We start from the raw sequence: 22,015 nt of genomic DNA on the forward strand, positions 1-22,015 counted from the left end.
CCATGGCTCCACCCGAGGATGCGGGGTTTTGAGATCTTGATTGAGACCTTGGATGCGACCATCGAGTGGAGGCCGGGGAAGTATTGACGGAGGAGGGGGCAGGCTCGTCAGCGCGCTGCTGGGGCCTCATCATCATCACAACCACAAGGCCTTGGCGTCACTAGATTGACGCATGAGGTGGCCGACCTGAGGAGTAAGCTCGCGTTGATCGTTGAGGCCTTTAACTCGAATGGCATCTATCTCCCACCCGGCATTGCAATCCCCTCCACCTCCGAGCCACAGAACCCGTCGACCTCTGAGCTCATCCACGAGCCCAACCGTCATCCTTCCCAACACACTAACTCGCAGCCCGTTCAACGGCCAAACTTCCAACCCGACCAGCAGACTACCCCATTTAATGACCAAATAGATTATAGGTTTCTTTTTTCTTTAGTTTTAAACGTTTTACTTGTACGTACATTTTTATTTGATATATAAATGTTATTTTTTTCCTCCATTCATTATAGTAGTAATTTTAATAAAAACAAAAAAAAATATTATTATTTAAATAAATTATGTAACCAGAACAAAAAAAAAAAGGGAAAAAATTAACAAAAAAATAATAATTAAAAATTGATCCCTACATGACCACATGTTCATCGCATAAAGTAATATCGACAATTTCTTATGTTTTTAAAGTTAAAATTACTTTAAAAATTTGACCCCGCGCGAAGAATTACTAGTCGCGCAAAGTTTTCGTTAACTAATGTCCGATATCACATACTCGTCGTGCAAACTTATTGGCCACAAGCACCAACCGTCCCATATATTGTATCTCGTTGAGCTCACTTTGTTGCATCAGCTTACGCGCGACAAATTGCTTTCGTTCCCTTAAATTCTATGCGACATCTCTATCGTTGTGCATGTTTAATCTTGTGTGACAAAAATTTTTATGTCGTTGCACAAAGTCTGTTTTCACGACCCTTGTGCAACAATTTCTACCCAATGAAGTTTTGGTCGCATAAATTCCAATGTGACGCTATGACAATTTACGCGATGAATTTCCCTTTGTTGCGAAAAGTGTTAAAGGTAGTAGTGTTAGCAAATAACATTTTTAAAGAAAAACATTGCTAACTCCCTTGGAGTTGGAGATGCTTTAAAACAAATGTTAGAAATAATTCATACATTTAATCCAGTCTAATGCATCAATATTATTATCCAAAAAAAAAAAAAACACTTGCATAATGACATAATCTTTTTCCTTTATCACCAAGAGGTGTTTTGATCTGTCTTCATACTTATGGATTTAGAGCTCATTTAGATGTGTTTTTAAAATGACTGAAAGTGTTTTCGGTGAAAATATTTTTTAAACCCATCCTTAGTAAAAATGCAAGTAAATCTTGGAAAAACACTTAAAGTGCTTCCTAAAATAAGCACATAACTGGTGTTTCTTGTAGAAAGTACTTAAAGTGTTTTTGGAACTCAAAAATATTTTCTCTAAAACCGCTTTGAACCATTTTAAAAGTACATCCAAACGAGCTCTTAGTTTTGCTAATGCTTATTATAGAAAGTTTCTAAAGGTTACTTAACAGCTAACAAAATGACGAAATTAGTGTATTTTATGTTTCACACGTTCTTCCTAATAAGCATCCATATATTAGTAATAATTCAAGCTCGAGCTGTAGATTAATCACCATCACTCATTCGTCAGCCTGCACAACCATGACTTACTTTCCCGACTTGCATAAAATAAGACCTTATCTACTAGAATTTTCAGTGCCGTAGCATTTTTGAAGAATTGCATAAAATAAGACCTTATCTACTAGAATTTTTAGTGCCGTAGCATTTTTCAAGAAGATTATATTAAAACAAAGATCTAAAACTTGATGAATGCGACATAAGTTTGAGACACCGCTGTTTTAGCATCCTAGTTTCATGTTGATTTCCATTTTTTCTTCCCTTTAAAAATGAGAACTAATATTATTTCTCTCTCTCTCTCTCTCTCTCTCTCTCTCTCTCTCTCGTGTGACATAATTATGATATAAAAAACATCACATTTGAATATAAATTGCACTTTAGTTGAAATTCTTATTTATAAAAAGAGCACTTGTATGTTACGGAAATTCTGATCCTATTTATAAAAAGAACACTAGGCATGATATTTAAGAAAATAACATTATAGACATAATATCCAACTTCAAATAAAACCAGTAAAATAAGTTGGGTGATATAATTCAGTTTTTTCTAGCCAATCAAAGTTTGAGCCTAAAAGGTGGTTTACATACATGCTCAGTTTTCTCGCAATCACCTTCAAATCATACGTATATGTGATATAATTCAGTTTTTTCTAGCCAATCAAAGTTTGAGCCTAAAAGGTGGTTTACATACATGCTCAAGTTATAAACCATGACAGCCACATATATGTGGTGTGGGGGTTAATATTTTCCCTCTTAATTATCACCTTCCTTAAAACCAACTTCAATGGTAGGCTAAAAGCCAATTTTCCCCATTTATTCCCCCTCCCAAAAAACATCATCCAACCCATGCTAAAACATTGAGTTAAAAGCGAAATGCCAAAGCTCGGCCAAATACCCCCCCAAATCCCCCCCCCCCATGTTAGTGGACTCGTTGGCACTTGGGCCAGTTTCGGCCCGCCCACGCTCCAACGCGCCCCACGCGGTTGGCTTACAAGGCTTTCCTGACAAGGGTGGGCCCCGCTATCAGTGTGTGTCGGCTAACATCATCATCCCAACGGATATAATTTTAATCCAAGGGCTGGGCTTTAAGGACCGTTGGTTGATCCAACGGTCCAAATTCAAATTTAATTTTTTTTAGAATATGTTATTTTAAAATTCTTTGAATCCAACGGCTGAGATTGAATATAATCAAATCTAACGGTAAAAAAATCTAACAGCCCAAATTTAAATCCAACGGCTAAAATAAGTAAAAAAATTATTTAACTCAAAATTCACCCAAAAACTCTATAAATACCTTGTCGGCCTGCGGCATCTATCCTCCTTGCAAAGTAGTGGTCATGATTGACAACTGCGTTCAAGATGCTTTCAAAAAGCTCTCTTCTTATCCGAAACCGCCTCCGAAAATCATGAGCAGGAAATCTCGAACGCTCGATGAAATAATCTTTCATCATTCGGTCATGACACTCTTCTCTATCACGCTGCACAAATGAACACCCCGTGACAAAACCACGATGGCTAGATTCGCTATGGTGCTCAGATTGCATAAACGAGTTTACAAGTGTAGCTTCGGCGTTGAACAATTATGCATCTCAATCTCAATCCTTGCTTGATTTTGTGTCATCTACATTGTCATGCTACGCCTCTTCTATCAGCCATTGATGAGATATTGAAGATTTTTAGGAAACAAAAACTCTTTGAAAGATTGGTGAATATAGAGGATGATTGAAGGTTGAAGGGTTGTGTGATCAACTAATATTGGACATATGTTTATATAGAGGATGATTGATGAAAGTTGAACGGTTGGTGAAAGTTGAAAGTTTGGTGTTGAACGGTTGGGAATTTTTATTTTTTAAATTATTAACTTTTTAGCACGCATATCCCACCATTTTTATAGTAACACGTAATGTATCATCTTGTGTACCGATCACATTGAAAAATCTCTCCAAGTTGTACACCATGACAGCCATATATATGTGGTGTGGGGTTCATACTTTTCCTCTTAATTATCACTTTCCTTAACAATAATTGCCATGCTTGCCCTACCTCCGATTCTCCATCCATATAAAGGATGATTGAAGGTTGAAAGGTTGTGTGAATATAGAGGATGATTGAAAGGTTGAAAGGTTGAAAGATTGGTGAATATAGAGGATGATTGAAGGTTAAAAGGTTGTGATATCAACTAATATTGGACATTTGTTTATATAGAGGATGATTGATGAAAGTTGAACGGTTGGTGAAAGTTGAAAGTTTGGTGTTGAACGGTTGGTGAAAATTGAAAATTTTGTGTTGAACGGTTGGTGAATTGAAAGTTAGCCTAGGGTTAAAAGATTGGTAAAAGTTGAAAGCTTGCTTTGTGAAAAATTTAGTGATTTTTCAACATTTATCGGAATTTAAATATTTTTAGGTTAAAATATTCATAAAATTAATTTATGATAGTCTACATATTTATTTAAAATAGCCTAAGTTTATTCTTTAATAATTCAAGGCTAAAATTTTAGGCCTAAAGGATTGGAGCAGAAAAGCTGTTTTTGGGCTAAAAGTTAAATTTTCCTGGCTAAAAAATTTGACTTTTAGCCCAACCATTGGGGTTGGTCTAATAATAATTGTCATACTTGCCCTACCTCCAGTTCTCCATTCATACATGTGTGCCCACGACATTACATACATGCTCAAGTTGTAGAGAAATTTTTAGTTGTGATAGGAATACAAATAGTATATCACGTGTTTTAATAGGAGTGGGGAGAAATTTTATTTTTTAAATTATTAACTTTTTAGTTTTTTTTTAAATTATTAACTTTTTAGCACACATATCTCATAATTTGTAAATAACACATGATGTACTCCGTGTACAGATCATTTTGAAAAATCTCTCCAAGTTGTACACCATGACAGCCATACATATGTGGTGTGGGGGTTCATACTATTCCTCTTAATTATCACTTTCCATAACAATAATTGCCATATTTGCCCCACCTCCGGCTCTCCATCCATACATACGTGCCCACGACTTTATCGTGATGTAACAGGTTTCTTCCCAGTTGGGTCACCACCTTGCCCCATTACATATCGTGCCTCTGCCTACCAAGGCCATCCATCTCACCAACTTTACATATCCATGTAATAGCATATGGCACACATAAAATGTGTGAGAAATTTTTTTTATTTTTGTTTTTAAAATAGAAGGAGAGAGAAAGAGGAGAATGTGGAAATGGAAAGTTTTTTTCATTTTTATTTATTTTTTTTATTTTAATTAGAGATATGTTAGCATAGGTGAAGTTTTGAAAATAAAAACAATAAAATTATATTTCTACTCCATATTTCTTATTCATGTTCTGTTTTAATTAAATAGTTAAACTGATAATTTCATAAAATTTTGATTGAGAATGAATGTTTTATTAATTAGCAGAAATATTAAACAACAAATGCAAGAATAAATACAAAAGAAAGGGATCGAAGTGGCCGTTGAATACATAATATTTTACGGTCAACCAACAAGTATTATACCATCATTGCACCCTTTTGGACCATATCACTGGAAAGCTGAAAATACAGAAGTAAAGTGGGTGGATGCCTGAAGATACTGAGATCACATTTTAATTTGAAATTTGGGTTTTCAACTTTGTGATCGCTTCAGATAGTGCCTTTGTGGAAGCCCCATTCTCACTAAGAGCTTTAGCACCAGCATCCTCTAGTTCCTTCATTCGGTTTCTTAGTCGCTTACCTTCCTCGCCTTGCATGAGAGCTTGAACCACCATCGCGATCTCCTCCCTTCCGACCAAACCATGTTCATCGGGCTTGGGTCGCAGTGCCACCTTTAGATCTTTGGTAAACATAAAAGCATTCATTTTTTGTTCAGCAAATAGTGGCCAAGCAATAAGAGGTACACCATTTACGACACTCTCCAATGTAGAATTCCAACCGCAATGGGTCAAGAACCCTCCTATTGACTCGTGACTTAGAATATGAGCCTGCGGTGCCCAATTAGGCACCACCAGACCCCGCCCTTGGGTACTATGTAGAAATCCTTTGGGAAGAAACTCCAAAGGGTCATTTTTGCTGTGAACAGTAAAATAAGCGGTGTTGGCGGCATGGTCACTAGGACTCCTCACCACCCACAAAAATCTTTGCCCACTCATTTCCAACCCTAGAGCCAACTCATTGATCTGATCATAAGAGAGGGTCCCACCACTCCCAAAAGAAACATACAGTACAGAGCCACGTGGCTGCTCATCCAGCCACTTCAGACACTTGGATGACTGGTCATCCAAAACGCCACCGAAGTCCATTTTAACTAGCGGTCCAACCGGGTAAACGGGCGGCTTACCTGGTTCTTTCTCCTGTAAAGCTTTCAATGCACCTGGCTCCAACTCTGTGAAGCTATTCACCATAATCCCATCCGCCAAACGGTACCGTTTCGTGTGATGAAGAAGCCATTTGTAGGCCTCGTCTCTCCGGTCCTGAACCGGGTCGAGCAACTCGCTGCCGGGAATTGGGATGCACCCGGGAATCGTGACAGGGTCGGAGAGGTCTCGATACTCGCACGACACCGTTTCGTGGAGCTTCGGCAAGTAGAGGAAAAGAGAGAGGGTCATGGCCGTGGACGGGAAGAAAATGTAGTTGGAGAGGTTGAATTCTTTGGCGACATCGAAGGCGTCTGTGCCGAAGAGATCGACGACAAGCCCGACAAGCTTCACGCGGGAGGCCAAGGAGCTGAGGGCGTCGCGGAAGGAGGCGAGGGATCGGGCGACGGTGAGGGAAATTATGGTTTCGATTTTGGAGCCTTGTGGTAGGTCATCAAAGCAGACTGGCGGGAGGAAGACATGGTCGACGGCGGTTGGCAGGGATTCGAGGACGGACTTTTGGGCTTTTGTGGGAAGGCCGTCGCAGGGGACTACGAATGTGACGGTGAAGTTGTGAAGGTGGACGAGTCGTTTGGCGAACTCGGCGAGTGGGATGAGGTGGCCCATGCCTGGAGTCGGGAGAATTGCTATGTGAGGTGTTTGCGATTTTGCCATGGTGGTTAACTTGTGCTTTTTGGGTAAGTGCTTTTCGGTGAAGCGCTTTTGGGAGAGAGGAGAAAAGTTATGTGGGCATGTGATGAGAATGAATCAGGTGAGCTGCTGCTTTTTATAGATGTGAGGTGTTTTGGGAAGAGAGAGAGAGAGAGAGATTAATAGTTAATTGGGATTAGGGAGGTTTGCTTTTGGTACTTACTGTAGGGTTTGTGTTGTTTGGTTGTGGTGGTGGAAATATCATGCAAGGATGTAATGTGTGCGTGTGAGAGAGAGAGAGAGAGAGAGAGAGAGAGAGAGAGAGAGAGAGAGAGGGGAGGACGGCAACTTCTGGAGGGAGAGGTCTTTGACAGGGATGGCCAGCCATGCTATCATATGAGTGATGTCAATTCAAACGTAATGCTTGCGTTATCAAAATTTTATGTCCGTCTTTTACATAATTAAGAATTCTCTTTTATAAATGCTAATTGCATACCAAGAGTATTTCTAAGGAGGGTATAGTCAATTTGGATTTTAGAAAATTTTAGATGATTTCTTTAAGTGACAGATTCTAAAAGATTTTAATAGATTTTACAAATCTATATGGATTTTGGTAGATTTATATGGATTTTTATTATAGATTTCTATGGATTTCTATGGATTTGTATGATCTTGTTTCATGGATTTCTATAGATTTATAATTGATTCCTACATCATAAATGATATAGAAATCTGATACACAAAGTAGAAATTAAGCAACCACAACAAAAACACATTGTAAAAGCTCAAGGTCATGTACTAGTTTACTATACATAGATAAACTAGTATTACGCATCAATATCCTCTTCACCCAATATTTGTTAATGAAAATACTAAATAGATAAATACATAATCAACGATTAAATGTGAAAGATGTTTGAGTTAATTGCTGGTCAATGTGAAAAATCTCTCTCCACCATTAGAATCTTTCTCTCTTTCAATCTAAGCAAATGGAAGAAAAGGAAAGATAAGAAAGCAAAAGCAGCTGCTGACGATTTCAAAATTTCAACAAAGGAAGTAATCAGAAGCTGACAACTTTGTGCCGAAAATTTAAATGGGTTTTAATTGCCATTTGGCTCTTATTAGACAGCACAAAATAGCAGCTCAAAGTGCGATTAAATCCCAACGAAAACGATGAGGGTTTAAAACTAGCGTCGTGGTGCAGACACTGCCATGCCTTGAAACCCCGTGACGAGCAACTGCCAAGCTCAAGTGCGAAGATGTACTTTTGCCAAGGTGGACGCCAAGGAGAAGAACGAGTTGTTGCAGGAGTACAACATCGAGAGCATGACAAGAGAGAAGTCAGTTTGAAGAAAGAAATCCTATGGGTGTGAATGGGATTCTTCGCAACCCTTTTTATTCATAAATTGGCTCTCAAATCCTCCAAAATCCATTACTTAATGAAATCCATTAAAATCTATAACATTTTGAATACCTAAATATTTGTACCAAGAATTTTAAATCTTAATTGACTACACCTGGATTTAGATGTATTTTTTCAAATCTTGTTGAATCTTACTTTGACTACACCATGATTTTAAAGTTCTTTAAAATCCTCTTAAAAATCCTAATTGACTACAAGTTGATTCTAAAGTCTTTTAAAATCCTTTCAAGTCTTAATTTGACTACACCCCCCTAAAAGAGACGTCAAATTCAAAACATTAAATTTTAAGAATACTGTTATTAGCACTCTAAAAATCTCATTTTGCACTTCTCATAAGTGTATTACTCTTTCTAAATATAGAAAGTTTAGAGTGTAAATTGAGAATTTTGGAGTACTAATAACAATTCCCAATTTTATTTGATGGTTGACTTGGTAATTTGACATATCGTCAATATTTTCCTTCCATCTGATACGCCAAAATTTATTGCTTCATTTATGTTTTTTTTTTTAACAAAAATAATAAACGTTGAGTTGTTGTTGGTTTAAAAATAATAAAATAACGCTTAAATATGCTAGTATTTAAGGTAAGGCAAATGGAATGCTTTTGGAAATAACAAAAATCAAATTTAAAGGCAACTTCAAATTTGGCATCTCTTTGTCTATGTCTTCCTAGCCTTCTTTTCCATGTCATCTTTGACATCTAGGTTTGAGTAAGTGGTACGTCATTTATTACTGTTATATGTCTATATGGCATTTTTGACATTTCCTTTGGAAATGGTCTAACCTTGTCAAAACCATTTTACGAACGTAATTCTATTGGTCTAATCATTCAAACAATATTATTCGTGAAAGATCTTAAATAAAATCCACATACTCATTTTTACTTCTTACACATCATTCTTAATTTTTTATTGTCGGATTGAATGAATTAAAAATATTGACAAAGTTGATAAAATGACCAAAAAAGTATTGAAAATTTACTCGTAGCACACAAGCCAGTAATACTCCCTTCGCCACATAGGTTTCCATATAAATAAAGTGCACCTCTAATTGTATGTTTAGATTAGTTTGACCGATTTTTTTTTTTTTAATAAATGATATTATCTACTAAGACCAACTTTAATGGTTGGGCTAAAAGCCAAATTTTTTAGCCCAGAAACAGTTTTTCAACTTCAATTAACCCTTTTAGCCTAAAATTTTACCCCAGGATTATTAAAAAATGAACTTAAGCTATTTTTTTCTTAAATTAAATTTTAAAAAAAATATATGTAGACTATCGTAAATTAATTTTATGAATATTTTAATCTAAAAATATTTAAATTCCGATAAATATTGAAAAATCACTAAATTTTCCACAAAGCAAGCTTTCAACTTTCACCAATCTTTCAACCCTAGGCTAACGTTCAATTCACCAACCATTCAACACCAAATTTTCAATTCACCAACCATTCAACACCAAACTTTCAACTTTCACCAACCGTTCAACTTTCATCGATCATCCTCTATATATACATATGTTCAATATTAGTTGATCACACAACCTTTCAACCTTCAATCATCCTCTATATTCACCAATCTTTCAACTTTTAAAGAGTTTTTGTTTCCTAAAAATCCCCAATATCTTATCAATGGGTGATAGAAGAAGGCGTAGCATGGCAATGCAAATGGCACAAATCCAAGCAAGGATTGAGATTGAGGATGTAGAATTGTTCAACGCCGAAGCTGAACTTGTAAACTCGTTTATGCAATCTGAGCACCATGGTGAATTTTGTTTTTTTTTTATTATTTTAGCCGTTGGATTTAAATTTGGGCCGTTAGATCTTTTTTTTTTTTACCGTTGGATTTGATTACATTCAATCTCAGTTGTTTGATTCAATGTATTTTAAAATAACATAATCTAAAAAAAATTAAATTTTAATCTGGACTGTTGGGTCAACCAACGGTCCTTAAAGCCCAGCCCTTGGATTAAAAGTATAGTCGTTGGGATGATGATGTTGGCCGACACATAGCTAACAGTGGGGCCCACCCCTGTCAGGAAAGCCTTGCAAGCCAACCGTGTGGGGAGCGTTGGAGCGTGGGCGAGCCGAGACTGGCCCAAGTGTCAGCGAGTCCACTCGCATGGGGGAGGGCGGAATTTGGCCCAGCTTTGGCATTTGGCTTTTAGCCCAATGTTTTAGCATGAGTTAGGTGGTGTTTTTTTTTGGGGGGGGGGGGGGGAATAAATGGGGAAATTTGGCTTTTAGCCCACCATTGGAGTTGGTCTAAGAGGGTGGGGGAGTGGGCTAAGCCTCATAATGGACCAGTCATAAAAATGTAGTTCAAATTCAACTTTGGCCAAAATCAAATCTAAGACCTTTCACTTACAAGCAAGGTTTTAAAAGACGCTAGGTATTAGTTGGGCGAGCTGGGGTCTAGGCAAATTAGGCGGATTTAAATAAATTTATTATATATTGTATAAATAAGTGCATATTTATACTTAAAAAACACATAATCGCATTGATATACATAAAAATTGCAAAATAAAATGACCTATAGATTATAAAATATTAGAACACATTGAAAATATGGGGAATAAGCATATAATAAGTGTTCATCCAATTATTCAACATGCGCCTAGTCGAACTATGCAGGTTAGGCAGACGTCTAAGCGGACATAGGCATCCTTTATTAATTTTCAAACGCCTAGAAATTAATTGGGGCGGTGGTCAGCCGCCTAATCTAGGCGGTGTTGTAGAATTATCAGAGAGACGGACAAAAGACCCACTTATTATCCCTAACTTGGTAATTACCACATGCACAATCCTCAAGTGTGGAGTTTTATCACAAAATGCCCCTTGAAGTAAGGTTAGGATATTTAAGCTCTTCTTTTTTCAAAGATATGATTGATGTGTGATATTTCAACACGCCCCCTCACGTGAGACCTATTAATGGGTCACACGCAATTAGAGGGCTTTTTTTGCCCCAATCGGCTACGACGGTCATGGATTTGAATCTGGGGCTGAATATAATAGCATTGCCGATGGTGCCTCTGATTTCGACTTCAACTAGGTTTGATTCTCTTTGCTGGTTTTTATCAGACTCCCTGCTGGCTCTTCTTTCCTCTCCATTTTTTGTTTTCCGTGTTCAAAAAATACATGACATATTAAATATCTTTTGTTTTATGTTTGTTACTTGTCTATATTTTGTATACGTATGGAGGTATATATGCGTAAGTGTAGAGTAGTGATTCATTGGGACAAGGTAATCTCTCCTATTTCAGCTTGGAACCTGCACTACTGATAAGTTAGGTGGCTTAAGTGCTTCGTGTAAATTCGCAGGATGAATAAAAGCTCATTTTGATGTGTTTTTAAAATGACTAAAAGTTTTTTTGGTGAAAATATTTTTAGAACCAATTCTTAGTAAAAAGAAGCACATTATTAATATTTCTTGCAGAACGCACTTTAAGTGTTTTTTGAATCAAAAAACATTTTCTCTAAAAAAAATTTTAATTATTTTAAAAACACATTCAAATGAGTCATAAGTCTAGCAAGCTTGGACACGAGACCTACACAAAACTTGGCAACATTTGTTCAATGATGTTGCTAGTTAATTGACACGTTTTCATGCGTGTGTCAATTTTCTTAGATGATTATGCTGACATATTGTTCACACAAAGGAGTAGGATTCTCTTCCCTTTTTTTTTCCCTCCCCTCCCCACCTATCCTATTTGAACGATCACGGTTAAGTCACGTCAATATCTTATATTAATTTTTGATAACAAGATAAAAACAAAATAAGAGAATATGAGAGAAGGGGAGAGAATCCTAGTCTCAAAGTACATTCACAAGCCTAGTCATTTACCCTACATTTATCGACATATTTACTTGGCTGCTAAGTACTTGGCTACTAAGCCTTGTAGGTTTGTAGCCGACCTCCACATCTATAAATAGCGATCACCACTTCTCAAATTTTCAACTCTCTTCCTACCTGCCAGTCACAATGCATGCATATGTTGTAGTAGTTGCATATCATATCAGTATTATCCCTATATACAGATATTAAAAAACAAAAGAAATGAGTGCAAATGTACATGGCGTTAGTTGTGATCAATTTCGAACAGCTTGGAACCTAGGTTGGAACAGAAGGTTAGGCTCTAGCTTTGGATTTCAACTTAGGGTTTTTGGGAAAACTTATCATCATTGGAGTATTTGTCTTGTTTAATACAATAAAAATTTAAAAAAAAGTAACAAAAATTGATGGTTGGGACCCGTGCGTCCAGCACACTCACACACTCTCTTTATCCTTCTCACTATTTCTTAATCTTAAACTCACTATTCTGAAACTGATACTACATTATTTCTTAAACTAATCATTGAACACGGGATTGTCACTTTCTTAAATTGTACACTAGTATTTTACTATTGTTGAAACTGAACACATGCATTATACTATTTCTAAAACTAAACACTGACTATTTCTGAAAAATGAATACAAGTACTATACTATTTCTTAAATCGACTAATTCTGAAATTGAATACGGATATTATTTCTAAAACTAAACGCAATTCTATTTTTGAAATTGACACGGGTACTACACTATTTCTTAAACTGACTATTTCTGAAACTAAATAGGGTACTATTTCTAAAACTAAACTCAGTTATTATTTCTCAAACTGAACACTGTACTACACTATTTCGTAAATTGACTATTTCTGAAACTGAACATGGATTGGGGTGCTACTTGCATGTGCTTTTGGTTAAGTAATAAATCAATTATCAACATCCAAATCATTTGATTTAAAATTTTGATCTTTCTAGCATTAATTATTAACAAATATAGACAACGAGTGTGTGATAATAATTGATTGACACATACATAATTACGCACGCATAGTAAGAAAGGAAGAAGAACGTGGAACCCGGAGTACTAATCACTGGCAACCAACTGTACTTAAATCCAAGATAAATACTAGCTATTGCTTCCAAATTCAACTGGAACTTCAAGAAATACATATAAAGAAGCTTTGTTAAAAGAATTTAATTTAATTTTTTTAAAATTTTGTTTAAAATATATTGTTATTCAAATGAAGATCGAGGGAGAGGAATGTGGTCCAAGAGATGGTGTTTAGAAATTTGATCAGCCATGCATGGCATGCAGCTGTAGCACTTACAATTGACTTTTCGATGGACAAGTGAAAAGCTCAAGTTGGCAACTCCCTCTCTCCCTCTCTCCCTCCGTATGTTCTGTGCTTAATTGACTTTTCATTCATTGGTTATTGTGCCGTACATGAAAATGTGAATAAACCACTAATCTTTGTCTTTTGCAATAATGAGGTAGTAGCATGTTTGTAAACAAAAGAAAGTTTATTTGTAACAGAATTAGCTGACATAATGGGGTTCCGTTAGGGGTATGGCTGTAAAAAACAAATATTTCGTTTTGGGCTTTAATTCAGCCCATATGTGTTTAATGTTTGATATAACTTAGTCTTGATTAAATATGAACTTATTTTGGTTAAATAATAGTATATGGTGGTTTTTGATTAAATTAAACTTAGTCTAAGCCTTTTTCATTAAGAATCTCCAGTTGGGGTATGTCACATCTCGGCTTGGGCCCACCATATCCCAGGCCTGACTCCACCGTAGCACGATATTGTCCGCTTTGGGTCCTGATCACGCCCTCACAATTTTGTTTTTGGAAACTCACACGAGAACTTCCTAGTGGGTCACCCATCATGGGATTGCTCTCGCGCACTACTCGCTTAACTTCGGAGTTCCTACGGAACCCGAAGCCAGTGAGCTCCCAAAAGGCCTCGTGCTAGGTAGAGATGGGAATATATATATATATATATATATATATATATATATATATATATATATATATAAGGCTTACAGAATCCACATCTGGGTGATGTGAGATGTAACAAGGTATGAGCTCATTCTTGTTTTGGAAATAAATATTTTGACCGTACAAATTTCATAATCGTAATCTTTTAATTTCTTAATCTTCATTTGAAAATCACTTCTAAAAAAATCATTTCAATTGAAGACTATTTAGTCATTCAAATGAATAGAAAATTTTGACGATGCAAGTACCAAATAATATATTCATAATGAACTAACCATTTATTTGATACATTTAGATGATAAAATGATCTCCAATTCAAATAATTTTTTGTAAGAATGATCTTCAAATAAATATTAATAAATTGAATGATTCCGATTGTTAACTTTATTCAATCATGTATATCCCACACAATATGACATTATGATGATTTAAAATGACGCCAAAGAAGTTACAAATTGATGTTTGAGTCTTTTGCTACTTTGCAGCATCCCTTTGGATTAAATATGGAGGCTGAGATAATGAGAGGTTGATTATGATATTGGTTACTCACAAGCAAAACAATATATTAATTAAGATTATCATATTAGACTCCATGTGGACGTGGTGTAATTAATACTTTGATGTCGGCTCAATCAGAAATTTCTCGATCATATTTTATTTTTCATGACGGCACTTGATAAGTGTCATCTCTCTTGGACTTTTAGTAGTGTACGCAATTCTGATGTGTTCCATTTTTTAGGGAGTTCCAGAACTATTCCGGGATCCGGCTCCATCTGGACGTTGTGTTATATATACTTTTTGGTCTTGGTGAATATTATTTTTTTAGTTTAAGTTGATATAGGTAGACAAAATAATAAATAAATAAATAAACAAAGAAAAAGACAACTCTGTCCAATTGTGGAGATTAAATATCACTTAAAAAATAAAAATCTGGTACACGAAAGCTATAGACAACATGTAATGCAAGTTGCTGATGCGATGTTGTTAAAAGAAAAGGACATTTTACCACGGGTTGCATATAAGGAGTGCATTTTTTTCAAATTAATATTGAGCAAGGTGGATTAAGCGTATGTTGTTAATGAGATGCTGTCGTAAGGTAGTTTAATGATACAAAATAGAAGACTAAACTAGACAGGAAAAATTATCCATCCTTTAGCCCTGTACAACTTCTTTTTGGTGGAGATGCTTCAATTAACAATATGTTATACATATGTAACGGGGAACATTTGTTTTGCAGATTGAAAGTTTAGAAACTCGGAATATCGAATGCAAGAGTAAATGTACTTCCGTTACTACTAGTAGTACATATAGGCACCAAAGCAAATTATTGAGCAATATAAACAGGAGGAGACTAACATGCTTGGACTCGCATGGAAAGCTTGAATCTTGATATGGACCAGAAAATGGAGAAAACGGATGGAAAATCAACGAAACTTTTTCACAACCCTAGAAATCTTCTCGCACCCCGCTTTAAACGCTCTCAAGGGAGGGAGGTAGAGAACGACAAAGAAATAGATGTTTGCTTAGGCGTTTAAGGTTGTTCTTTACCAGAATAGGGAGTATATTAATTTATTTTAAAATTACACGTGTTTACTTGTTATTGGGTCAAGTCAAAAGTGAGTAATATTTGGATACTGAACAGTAAGCGCCCAAGTATTATTTCATGTAAAATAGTTGCCAAACATCAAGCAATAAAAAGCACACCATTAATGGAGAAGTCAACATTGGGAGAGTTTCTCCGTGAATGGGGTCCGACCCGACTCGAGGAATTAGTCCTCAGCTACGTGCGAGGGATACCCTAGATTCATCCAAAAAAAAAGCACACCATTCACAATACATGCTTTCAAAAATGAACAGGTTTCAACTCCAACCAGAATGAGTTGAAACCCTATCGACTTGTCCACAAATTCATTTGAAACCTAACCCATTCAATTTTTTTTTAAATGCTAAAATTATTCCCTAATTGGGTATTTTGGCAACTTTAACAATGGGATACAATGGTCGTTAAAATAAGAAAATCAAAAAATAAAATAAAAAAACAAATAAATTGTGGGTATCCATACAACTCATTTTATAAGGATCAATTTTTTGGATGCAATTAGAAACCCTTAGTTCTGATTCCATCTATCCGAAAATCATGCTGATGTATACACAAAGACCAAGAACAGGTCCTTTAGACTTTGGGTAGCCCAAGTTGAGGCCCAATAAACTTGATCCTCTTCGTATAACGCTTCCAAGTAAAACAAAAGCTTACCAGAGACCTGAGGTTCATCGAGAGAAGGGAAGGAGGAGGAGAAGAAGAAGAAGAAGAAAAGGAAGAAAATGATATACAGGAAATGGAGTCTGTTGACAGGACCCGTAGCGATCTTGGGGGGCATAGTAGGCACCGTCGTCGTAGCCCACTTCATCTTCTACGATAACGTAATTTCCCCTTTTATTTATTCATCTCTTCAAGTTTTTATTTTATCTTATAGAATTTCAGATTCATCAATTCGAATGTTTCTTTGTTTCAAATCCACGATTTGTGTTAAAGTATCGAGTCATCAAATGAACCTATTGGGTTTTGATTTATGTGTCTAGATCCTGCTCCTTCGGGTGGGAAAAAAAATCCAGGGTTTCAGAGCTTCATTTTCTTAATTGAAGTTTTAGGAATTTCAGGTTATGCAATTTCCATCGATTTGCCCATCTGGGTGTGTTTAATATGCCTAAATACCTGCCAAATGAGACTTATATCAGTATTTTAGCTTGCCCAGTTCTAGCTTGCCGTAGTTCAATATATGTGTGTGTGTGTGTAGCTTGCTGTAGTTCAATATATGTGTGTGTGTGTGTAGCTTGCTGTAGTTCAATATGTGTGTGTGTGGGTTATGTTGCATTTTTGCTGAACTTGATTAGGGACGTGAGCATTATAATTTACATGTTAAATTACGCAGGATCGATTTCTGAAGCCCAAGCCAAGGAATGTAGATGCATCCACTTCAAGCAAGTAAGAGGAGGAAGGTGAAAGAGCTGCCTTTTCAATGTAACCCAAGCTTTTCACTTTCTGTCTTTATTTGTTGTTCTGTAAAATTGTGGTGATGCTGCAGTTTCCGACATGGCTTGTTAGTTCAATAATCCAGAATTGAAATGTGAGTTCTGATTTAAGGTTGTGGAGTTAAATTTCCTGGAATATGCATTTTCGGTTGTCTTGACGTTTGCTTGCTTTTCAAGCTGAGAAGAACCAATCAAATTCCATTGCATTTGTTATCATGCTCATTTCAATTTTTGTTTATTAGTAGTTTCATTGTATTTGAGTAGTACTTATATGATGCAAATAGACATTTTGGTCCTGTAAGTGACCTTGAGGTTTAGCTCGAGTGGCGTGGGTATGGCTGAACGGCAGATTCTAGGTTCGGTTCTTGTATAAAGAAGAGAAACACTGTTGAACTGCCGATCTGCGCTGCCCTATGGCAGCGTGATGCTGGCCAAGAGCTCTCTGAACTATAGAGGAGTAAGGTGCAATGGTCTTTCTTTACATGGTGCTAGTAGTTTTGAGGCAGGGAGAACTGTAAGTCGTAAATAGCTTCTTAACGATGAACTTGTGTGGAGTTTTGCGTTCTTCTTTCCAGCAGTGGTAGGTACATAAGTTTTACAGAAATGGGATTTTTCTGTGAGATTTGTAGTTTCATATATATGCTCTGTGGTAATACAAAAGGGTATGAAGTTTTGCAGCTTGGCCAAAGAATTTGACATTGTAAAAGAATAAATATGTTTACATGCAACTTCACTTTTTTCCTTAGCAAGGCCTTTCTACATTTCATGGATTGCGGGTCAGCGTCGCGCCTGTTGTTTTAGGCACAGATTTGATCACAGGACAAACCACAGCTGCAAGACTTTATAAGCCAGGCGTTCGATCATCGATATTTTTCGCCATTGACCAACAATTCCATAACCAAATCATTCCAAGAGTCTATTGGCCCGGGCAAGCACCAATGTAGGCAATCATTCTGAACTTTGGCATTCTTATCCTTTGCAAATGGCTGGAACTGCCTGTATGGACCTGGGTGCCCATCAGGTCTCAGTAGTGAAAGGTAGGTTGTGTCCAGTAGTTTAAAGTTTACTCCCTTCTCCGATCCTTCGGCTGCAGCCTTCTTGAATTCTTCCAGCTCGATATTTCGCATTGCATCATCGACATCTCTTATATCAACCTCACCCTCTTTGAATGGCACTGATCTATTGCAATACCCCCCACTGAACCACTCTCCATTCTCAAAGTGGTCGGGTGTGGTGGTTCTCAAGAGAACAAACGCTTTATGATCCGAACGGGTGATGAAATTGAAAACCAGACGGAGGGCATTGCGATATGCGTACTCAAACCCTAACTCTGTCAAGTTCTTTCCGGGACAGTAATGGCAGCCACTGACCGTGTTGTTTTCATGGTAAATTGCAGTCTTTAGAAACCATTTCCCTCCGGCAATCACCACATAATCCAAGCTGCTATACTGATCAGTCCATGTCTTGTCGAGCTCGTCAAGATAAAGCTGGATTTCGGAAGTAGAAACTCCATTCATGTCTTCGAAAATACCCGCTTTGACGAGAAACGGAGTCCAAATTACCGAAAGGGTGAAGTTGTAAGAGGGGAAAAGCCATCTTTTGGACCTGTATTCTTTGTCATGGTATACTTCAACAGCTTGCTCCACCTGTGGGACATGACCACCGAATTGTGATCAATATTATCATTTGCGACCAGAAAATGGAAAGCCAGCAAAGAAGATATGCAATCTACAAGAATGTCAGATCATGGTAGGTCCTGTATCTACACCGGAATTATACAGTCCAAACATATCAACCGCTATGGGGTCGGTACATACGAGAGAAAATTCCCTGCCCCGGTTTCCCTATCCCCATCTTCCAACCTCTTTTCCCGAGCTCACATGAGAAGCGCGAGGAAGACTGAGATAGGGAAACCGAGGCAGGGAAGAACTTTTCTTTAATCTTCAGGGCTTCGATGGAAACTTTGAAATCTCTAGGAGCTAATCGTACATCAGTAATCAATCATTAATGTTCCCTAAACGAGGTTCAAATTGAAACAATTATGATCCCACATAGTAGGTAAACCAGCTACGAAAATGACTCTACAACCAATTAAAAAGCAATGGTCGCCATAAAAGTTCAGCTGTAATCCACAACCTAATTTTGATCCAAACTTCCATGCAATTTCCAAAGAGAAAAAGTGGCTAAGGTTTCATTAGAAAGTGAAATGATTCTTTTAAACGTCTTTTTATTGCAACAGTCGTCCATGAGATTCGAGCTTAAGGCCGCGGCCAACAAAGTGGAAACTTAGTGTGACTAGACCAAATCGTCACAGCCGCTACTGCGGTTAATTGGAAGTGCAAAGCAAAATCAACAGAGTTTAGTAGATCTAAAGCATATGGATTCAGTAAACATAAGCTAGTTTTCGAGTTTCGAGTGTACCTGAGAGAGAATGCAAAGCAATGACTGGACATGGTTACGCGAAATCGAATCGCCAATGAAGGCCCATGATTTGTTCCTCATCGTAGCAAGAAAACTCTGCGGATTGAACTTGGGTAGCTCACAGTCTCTTGGATTCCACCTCCAGTAAAAGTACTCGGAATCGGGGCGACCGTTCTTCATACAATTCTGATGAGATTCCATCACATGGCAGCTTTCGTTGGTGTATCTTGGACCTGATGGGTCTGGTACCCAATCTCCAGTAAAAAGGTCACACTTTACTGCAACAACATTATTTAGTAAAAGTGAATAAATCAGTTGCATACTGAAACTGTATAAAACTCGAATCTCCATCTCCGTAGTTTAGATGAATTTAGTATAGCGTAGAATATCGCTTGCATAAAAAAATATCTTTGTCTGATTTGGATTTTCTCATTGATGCATGTGGTTTCAACCGAACAAAAACACCAAAACAGGAGCATAAATAAAAAAAAATACTTACCATTGTCATATGTTTGAGAGTTATTTCCAGGAAAATCAACAATTGTAGAGTTTTGAGTTTGGACAGGAAATAAAGAAGAATCAGAAGCAGAGGAGGAGGAGGATTCTGTTTCTTGCTGGTCTGCAGCTGCAAGAGAAGGTGGCTCTACTGGTAAATTTATGCCGATAGAAAGTGCAGAATCGGAAAACAAGAGTCGAAAAGCGAGACCAACTAAGACAAAACAGACTGCAAACTTCACAAATACATGGTTGTTTTTGTGGAATGACAATGTTGGTTTCGATTCAACCCTCGTTTCCTTCACCATCTCAGAGGTCAGAGAGAGAGAGAGAGAGAGAGAGAGAGGAGAATTTCAAGAATATGAAAAAGAAACAGAAGTGATGAAATCGGTGGTTTTTGTTTTGCAGCAAAATAAACCAAATTTTGACCCCAAAAAAAAAAAAAAAAAAAAAAACCAAACCAAACCAAAAATGAGGTTTTAGTTTTAGGAAGAAAATATGTTGTTTTGTGTTGATAATTAGGATTTAGGTGGGTAATATCTGCCTAATACATAGAGACGTGTTGTGAGTTGCGTAAAGTTTATTATGCAAGAATTTAATTTTTCACATGAGATCCACACTTCCTACATATAATGAGTGGTGTGAGAACACGTGTGAGAGTCAAAACTCAACATGTAAATTGCCTGTTTTGTTACCATGTTAGAATGTGAGAATTCAGTTTAAATCCACTCTTTGAAGTTTTCAACACTTAGCATAACAACATTCTTTGAGTTGACAAAACAATGCAATTATATAAAACATCCTATGACGTTTTTTGCTTCACTTTTATTAGCAAACTGCTATTATTTACTATATATTTAGGAATCTCGATTTAAATTCACACTGAGGGAAAGAATTATTTATCATCCAGGACAAATTATTCGTTTTGTATTTTAATCTGTTGACAAAAAATGTCTTCACAAATAGGACCAATTATGTTGTAGAATAATGACGAGTAATAACTATAATTTTTTTTTTTTGTGGTTTTTAATTATTCTTTCCCTTTTCTAGAGGTTGCAGGAATCAATTTAAATGTGCTTAGTCAATTTATTCTTTTTTTTTTTTTAAGGACTAGATGATGGCTTTGCCACAACAGTCCATTATTCTAGGAATAAAAAAGACTCACAAAAGCATTTCAAATTTTCCATGACCACTATTTTGCAATTCACTAATGGCAAGAATCAAACCCAAGACGTATTATGTGAAATACGGGTTTGATTCATCTCAACCACTAAAATGGTCTATATATTAGTCAAACATTTTTTGTGTCTTATTTTTCGTTTGCAAATTGCAATGCACGAGTCATGACATGCACTGCCCACCTGAATTTGATTAGTAAAATTGGAGTTGGTAGATTATTATATTATCCCAATATAGCTGGTTGAAACGTGTGAGCAGCTTTAAACCCTAAGTTGTTTTACATCATCTGTCGAGCACTTTTCTGAATCATATTGTTCTTTTCTTTTCTTTCAATGTCGCCAACCTTGATTACACCACATTTGGTGATTAGCTACCAACTCTTTTTATTTTCTTTGCTGGATGATTACTTGTAAATTAATCCACGTAATTATCTAGTTAATCATGTTAACCGGTAATATATACCTGAATTAATATTATTAATTGGCGGCCCAGCAGTGCGACTGTCACATTAAAAAAATATTTATATTATAAAATAATATTAGGTAATGAGTTATTCAAATCCAAACATCCTTCTACTTTTTTCCATACAAATACAACCTTTTGTGTAGTATAATGCAGTGCTGGAAGCATGTATTTAAAATAATTAGAAACAAGATTATGAATTTGAAATGATTAAGTACAATGAATTATTTAGAATTCATGCATTTCTTCTGTTTTCCTTCCATAAAAACACAAACAATTTGTGTGGTTTTCTCTTTTCTTTTTTTTAAAGTATATTACGAATTGAACTTATCTAATTTAACACTTATATTTTAGATGGTTCATATAAGTGGGGTGGGGTGGGGGGACCAATTAGGGATTGGTCTGGTCCTGATGGTTAATGGTAGGGAAAGCGAAAGCTTTAAAGTGCTTTCCTATCAATCACATTTGTCAATTGGCTTTATTACCAACTGCACACTGCAGACTGCAATGCATA

The 22,015-nt window shown here is 36.5% G+C and overlaps 2 protein-coding genes and 1 long non-coding RNA gene across 3 annotated transcripts; 1 reads left to right on the forward strand and 2 right to left on the reverse strand.

Moving 5' to 3' along the window:
* Nucleotides 1–5,124: 5,124 nt before the first annotated feature.
* Nucleotides 5,125–6,935, reverse strand: LOC137719674 (hydroquinone glucosyltransferase-like). The gene has a single exon (XM_068458714.1). It carries the CDS (start codon nucleotides 6,689–6,691, stop codon nucleotides 5,270–5,272), a length of 1,422 nt encoding a protein of 473 aa, XP_068314815.1. The 5' UTR covers nucleotides 6,692–6,935; the 3' UTR covers nucleotides 5,125–5,269.
* Nucleotides 6,936–16,174: 9,239 nt separating this feature from the next.
* LOC137720796 (uncharacterized) lies at nucleotides 16,175–17,157 on the forward strand. The gene is made up of 2 exons (XR_011066584.1): nucleotides 16,175–16,335; nucleotides 16,845–17,157. It is a non-coding gene; the product is annotated as an uncharacterized lncRNA (long non-coding RNA).
* A 114-nt stretch (nucleotides 17,158–17,271) lies between these two features.
* Nucleotides 17,272–20,209, reverse strand: LOC137720795 (protein trichome birefringence-like 25). The gene is made up of 3 exons (XM_068459905.1): nucleotides 19,865–20,209; nucleotides 19,366–19,643; nucleotides 17,272–18,590 (listed from the first exon to the last, which is right to left on the reverse strand). Exons 1-3 carry the CDS (start codon nucleotides 20,166–20,168, stop codon nucleotides 17,805–17,807), a joined length of 1,368 nt encoding a protein of 455 aa, XP_068316006.1. The 5' UTR covers nucleotides 20,169–20,209; the 3' UTR covers nucleotides 17,272–17,804.
* Nucleotides 20,210–22,015: the final 1,806 nt, after the last annotated feature.

The sequence above is a fragment of the Pyrus communis genome, chromosome 16 (assembly GCF_963583255.1).
Source record: "Pyrus communis chromosome 16, drPyrComm1.1, whole genome shotgun sequence".
In the NCBI taxonomy this organism is placed as follows: domain Eukaryota; kingdom Viridiplantae; phylum Streptophyta; class Magnoliopsida; order Rosales; family Rosaceae; genus Pyrus; species Pyrus communis.

What these genes read in the sequence shown, in the direction of transcription:
- LOC137720795 (XM_068459905.1), bottom strand. Translation starts at nt 20,168, where the DNA reads ATGGTGAAGGAAACGAGGGTTGAATCGAAACCAACATTGTCATTCCAC. An exon ending in CTCTCAAACATATGACAATG is followed by an intron (nt 19,644 to 19,864) that starts GTAAGTATTTTT and finishes ATGTTGTTGCAG; the next exon opens with TAAAGTGTGACCTTTTTACT. An exon ending in TGCTTTGCATTCTCTCTCAG is followed by an intron (nt 18,591 to 19,365) that starts GTACACTCGAAA and finishes CATGTCCCACAG; the next exon opens with GTGGAGCAAGCTGTTGAAGT.
- LOC137719674 (XM_068458714.1), bottom strand. Translation starts at nt 6,691, where the DNA reads ATGGCAAAATCGCAAACACCTCACATAGCAATTCTCCCGACTCCAGGC.